General features: G+C 35.2%; 1 protein-coding gene across 2 annotated transcripts in view; it reads left to right on the top strand.

The window, feature by feature from the left end:
• Positions 1-1867, top strand: part of LOC114291961 (Metallo-hydrolase/oxidoreductase superfamily protein) — a 46001-nt gene extending 44134 nt beyond the window's left edge. For both annotated transcript variants that reach the window (XM_082887301.1, XM_028235844.2), the window contains 4 exons: positions 867-902; positions 990-1099; positions 1257-1318; positions 1481-1867. In XM_082887301.1, the coding sequence (XP_082743427.1) occupies positions 867-902; positions 990-1099; positions 1257-1314 (204 nt within the window). In that variant the 3' untranslated portion in view covers positions 1315-1318; positions 1481-1867. The remainder of the gene's footprint in view (positions 1-866; positions 903-989; positions 1100-1256; positions 1319-1480) is intronic.
• The last annotated feature ends 4133 nt before the right edge of the window (positions 1868-6000 follow it).

The following is a 6000-nucleotide window of genomic DNA, read 5'->3' on the forward strand; positions in this document are numbered from 1 at the left end:
GTCTCTGTGGGGTTGTGTGTGTTTAAGGATTTATGACGCACAATTTTCTTTTGAGATATTTAGTTGCGTGGCCTGTGCCTACACATGGTTTGAATTTATTGAAAACAATTTTAAGACTTAGTTGGACAGTTCTTCTGACCCTCGGTTTGGTCAGAAAGAGAGGTGGAACTTGCAGCAGAGGAAATATAGTTAAAAGACTGGAGAAAGAAGCCAGCAATGGCTGAATACAATCATTATTACAGTTGCTAAGCCACTACAGGCATTCAGAGAAGCCTCATTTTTAGAGCCCCGTTTGGGAAGTGGTTTTTTAAGTGGCTTTTCAGCTAAAATATGAGGTGAAAAGACTGATATATGATTCGGAAGGATTGTTTGGCTTTTTATGAAACGACTTGCAAAAAGTGGAGTGAATGTGAAGGAATCTTTGCTTTTTTATATTAAGTTAAAACTTTTTAGCTTTTTGGGCATTTAGTGGCTTTTTGACTAAAATAGCCAATTGCCTTAGTATTTGGTGTTGCCTACATGATTCCTTTGAGCCATCTCGTCATTATAATTATCTAAGGTCCTTTTTTTTTTTTGGGTCAACTCGTGGGCCTAAATTTCTTGTTTCATCTCAGCTGACGTTACTTGTCTCTTTACAGCTGATCACAATTTCATTTGAATCATTATTGTATATACAATGCATAGATTTTTACCATATACTTCCAAACAACTTTCTTTGATTCGCTATGTCTCAGCTTCCACTAATTATTTCTGGTGATGGAAACTTGTTGCTTCATTTTATATTTTATTGCCGTCTTTTTTCTTCTTTCCCTTGTTCATTTTTCCCCCTAATTTTCTTTTCTGCTTTTTTCTTCCAAATTCTGCAGAAGGGGTCCCATAACACTCACTTTTGCTTCCCCCAGGTTTGTGTAACTCCTAAAATTACTGAAAATTTTCCATGAAATAATTTGATGCTTGCCAGGGTTGTTCATGTTAGTATTTGTTTTCAGACCCTTGATGCTGTGAAGAAGTTGTGCCCAAAGCGAGCTTTGTTAATTGGGATGACCCATGAATTTGATTACCACGTGGACAATGAATTTCTTAGGGAATGGTCGAAAAGGTACTGTATCTTGCAATTTCTTTGTGATCTCTGTCTCAGTGGTCTAATTGCGATCTTTGTGGTTGAAAGACCAAATGGGATGTAGGACTGAAATATTTAGAGCTTCTTAACTGTAGAGAACTGATCTTTCTAGCTTTTGTCGTTGTTTTGCTTATAGAGAAGGGATCCCGGTTCAGCTTGCACGTGATGGGTTGAGAATTCCCATTGACCTTTAATGAGGTAATGTATCTGAAAAGTTCTTTATTTTTTATTTTTTTTAAACACGACCGTCATGCATACTGCTGTTGAGTACCTTTCTGCTTGATGCTTGATTTCTGAACTTCAAACTCATGACAATAGTAGTGATTGTTTTGTAAAATTTTCTCCGATGCTGTGTTGCAGGTGACATATAGCCATGAATTACGGCTAGAATATATATATAGTTCATTGTTTCTTCCCCTTGCTGATTTGATGGGAAACAACTTAATATTAAAAAATAACGTCCAATTAGTATACATTAATGTATGTTTGGGAGGAGAAAGATCGGGTGTTGTTTACTTCAAATTATCTAGTTTCAGATCAAAGATATGATGCAGATGATGGTTTGGACCGGATGCAATGGGGATAGGAAATGATGATTCCAAATCTATATTGTACTCATTTTTTGACAAAAGAGAATTATTCCCCTCGAAGGAAGATACTAGATTGGTCAAATAATTGGGCCATCATTCATGTAAAATAATTACAAATTATTTTTGGAATGGATCACAGTGAGATCATTGTATTTTATTTCTTTGATGCAATTCTGAATTACAATGATACGTGTCGAATTACAATTCCATTGGGAGGGATGTGCCTTGCAGTACTTGGCTAGAATTAATTACAATTTGGTGTGCTGCAGCTAGTAATTTGGTGAATCTCTGCCATAACCCACATCATACACGTATCAGCCCTTTACTGAGGATCCAAAACAATGGCCTCAAAAGTTAAAAGAGTTAAAAAGAGTAATTATATATAACTCTAAATTTGGAGCTCTAATAAGGGTTCTAATGAGGTGGCAAGGTCAAAAAAGGAAAAAAAAAAAAGTGATGATACATAGATCTAATATTAGAGTTCTAAATGGTGCTTTAGTGAGGTGGAAGAGAGACAGAGTAGAGAGCGATAGAGGAGTGTGGGCTTTTACTTTCACATAGATACTCTCTACATCATTAGAGTTATATTAGAACGTACAAATTAGAGCTTTCAAATATTATTGAATAAATAAAAAAAAAAAAGCTGAAACATTAAATCAATGGGTGGGTCTCACCCATTAGAGTTCGTGGTTTAAAACTCTCAAATATTTTTGAAGTTGAAAGGATGGTGGGGTGTTTTATTTTTTGGACTTGTAGAGGGTTGGCAGAAATATGTCACCTTTTGGTGTGAATAAGGATGACAAAATTACCCAATCTAATTGTATTTTTTCAAACTCGATTCTAATAGAAAAGGTTTGGGAGAGCATTGATAAGGTTGGGTCAAATATAGTGGTATGTGGGTTAAATAAAACTATCAAAATTAGAATAAAATTTGAATATTATTAAAGTATTTTAGTTTAAAATAGAAAGTTCAAGCGTAAAATTTGGAAAATTCCAAATCGTGAACAATGTTTTCTTTTGTTTTTAATTTTCAAATGAAACAAAAATTGATGGGCCTTTTATTTATTTTGGCTTTGTTTGGGAAGTTGGTTATGTTAGTTGGTTATTTTATTTTTTGGTTATTTTAGTCTGACTAAAAAAGTTGTGTTTGAAAAGTTGGCTGGTTGGTTTTTTTTTTTTTTTGGTTGATTTGATAGTTGTGAGAGAAAAGTAAAGTAATTATGAATTAAATATGATATTTTGTCTTATTAATTATTTTAACCTAACTTTTTTTCCAAACGAGGCCAATGTTGTTCAGTGTTTGGGAGGAAAAGAAATACTTGAGCTGTTCTTGAAAATAAAAAGAGTAGAAAGTGAAATGAAAAACTTGTTTGACAAACTACACTGAGAAAATGTTTATTGAAATGGTGACATTTTTCTCCAAGTGCGGGGGATTTTATGAACTATCAATCTAGCCTTGTAATGTTTTTTAAAATGGTGACGTTTTTTTTTCTCCCAACCGAACCAAGCCTATAGGCCTATCGTAGAGTCTATTTCAAATATCCGAATTTTTATTTTTTAAGTTTTTATGTATATTATTTATGAGAAAATCAAATTAACTTGATATTCGCTCTTACATAATTTTATTATATTTCTTACCAAATAAATAACATGTAGAATTTCTATTTTTTTAAGGCTTTTGTGGTTAATTTGATATCATCACATTTGACATTTTTAAAAAGAAACATTTCACCCAGTATGTTAAATTTACTATTTTATTATAGTTTTTAGTTTAATATTTTTTATTTCAAATTGTTTTTCAATTATTTAAACAAAAATCTTTTTAATGTGTTTAATGTGACTCCCACATTAAAAAAACAAAAAATAAATAAGAGAAATGTTATGTTTTCCAAATATTTTATCAAACTTTTCACATTGGGTGGGACTCACATAAATCTACATGTGTATAGATCCCACACCCATGTGAGAGATTTGGTAGAATATTTGAAATTCCTAACCTAACTCAATAAATAAATTTGACATCCCTCCCCCCCCAAAAAATGATACTCAAACCTCCAAGAATATTTGGACACGTTTTCTTTTAATAAGAATTTTAGTGCACGTATTAATTTATATATATATATATATATATATATATATATATATATATATATATATATTTTAAAGGTTTATGTGGTTAATTTGATATCGTCATATTTGACATTTCTAAAAAGAAACATTTCATCTAAAATATGTTAAATTTACAATTTTATTCCATTTTTTACTTTAATATATATATACTTCAATTTGCTTTTCAATTATTCAAACAAAATTCTTTTAATGTGACTCCCACATAAAAAACAAAACACAAAGCAAATAAATTTGACATCCCTCTCCTTACCCAATACATCAAGTATGTTGTGGCACTTTAACAGTCTATTGGCTACATATTTTGTATAAGCTAATCGTAACTTAACACGTGACTCGTAAAGGGTAATTTGGAGAGTTAATGTAAGTCTCCAGTCAACGATAGACACTGTAGACGCGCCCGCGTGAGGCCTTCGTGCTACAGTTCGGACTCAATTTGTGTCACGGTTCTTAATCTGAACCAAAGAGTCTAAATCTGGCAAATCGTTTTGAGAAAACAGATTTTTGAAAGAAGTGCCAAACATGGACTACTTTGCCAGATACAGAGTCGCCACCTAAATATTTTTTAAGGGGGAATTTAGGAAATCCTGACTCGGTGCCAAACGCCACGCGTCCGTCATCACTAAAGTTGCCTCGGCTCGGAAGTTAGGGTACGATTGGGGAAGGTCAGCTATGAGCATCCCCTCTCGCCGAATCCGAAGATCGGCCTCTACTAACCATGATATTCGTTTTTGAAAACGTTATGTGTCCTTATCCCGATCATTAGCCTAGAATTACTATGTTATGCGCACAGCAAATAAGTATAGACTAGATTGCCTATTTTGGGAACAAGCATTGCATATCCGTTTGTTTTAGAAAAATGTTTTGGAATTTGCTACTCGTAAGTAGGCTAAAACACGGATTTCAATGAGCCATTCCAACTCAGACAATCCAACCTTCACCCGCAGGCATTCAAGCAGTTATATCACATAAGCAGCTAGCCTCATGGTAATCATGTTATCATGGCAATACTCACACGCATGCGGTATGCTAAAGCATAAATACTTACATCGTACTCCGTGCCAAAACAAAGAACTCGTTAGCAATCAATGCATGATCCAAGTCCATGTTTAAATGTCTAATGCAACGCATACGGAATGTCACTAGAGTAGGCTCGGCTATTCTATGAATGACATGTGAAAATGCACAAGTAGCATGTATTCAAGTTAGATTTGAAATACTAATGCAGTTAGCATGATGCGCCGAGCCCGGTGTATGCAATACTGATGAATGATGCACGCATACATAGCATAAGGTATGCTAAATTAAACATGTCCTATTACTAACCATCAAAGCAGGTAAGTAAAAGGGAGAAAGAAGTGGGGGTTGGAAGACAGACACACACTCACTCGCACTTATTACAAATTCGCCCTCGCTCGGAGGGACCAAAAGAATAATACAACTCAAATAATGAATTAACTAACCTAGCTAATTAATTATTACAGGCCAACTAAATTAATTAAACGAATTAATTAATTTAAGAAAGCAAGAAAAAAGGCCTCGGGAAGAGAGCTCAGTGCACGCGTGCTCGGGTCTTGCTCGGAAGTCCACTGTTATGCGTAGGCTGCCTTTGTTTTCCCTGCTTTGCCCCTCTGAAGACTTCCAAAGTCTCAAAATTGCTTCTTTGGACATTAGGGGATGCCACCGGCTGGAGGGAATCATCATCGGCTGTGATTTGGTGGCGATCGGCCAAAAATGAATCCATCGGCCACCGATGGATTGCCGGTCGGCACTCCATGCAGTCGATCGGCAAAAAGCTCCTGCAGAATCTGTTTGACAGTAGCAGAGGACAGAGCTTTGCATGGCAATGTAATTCAAGCAATGTATGCACCAACCATATCCCTTATCATGTTTATGACTCAAAGGGACATGGTCCTTGGTTCTCGGACCACCAATCGCGCATTTCGATGCGTGATGGCCTAAGGAACCAAGTGTGCACTTTTGATTTCAAATGTCATGCAATGCATATAAACAAATCAAAGGGCTTCTACCTCTATCATGACTCACTTCAAGAGGTGAGGCAATGCATGCACAATGCAATGCAACCTAGGCATGCGAGCTAAGGATGCAACATGGCAATGCAATACATTTATGCAAGTATGCAAGCAAACATGCAAGGCAAGC

The sequence above is a fragment of the Camellia sinensis genome, chromosome 9 (genome assembly GCF_055761805.1).
Source record: "Camellia sinensis isolate YWXY chromosome 9, ASM5576180v1, whole genome shotgun sequence".
NCBI lineage: Eukaryota > Viridiplantae > Streptophyta > Magnoliopsida > Ericales > Theaceae > Camellia > Camellia sinensis.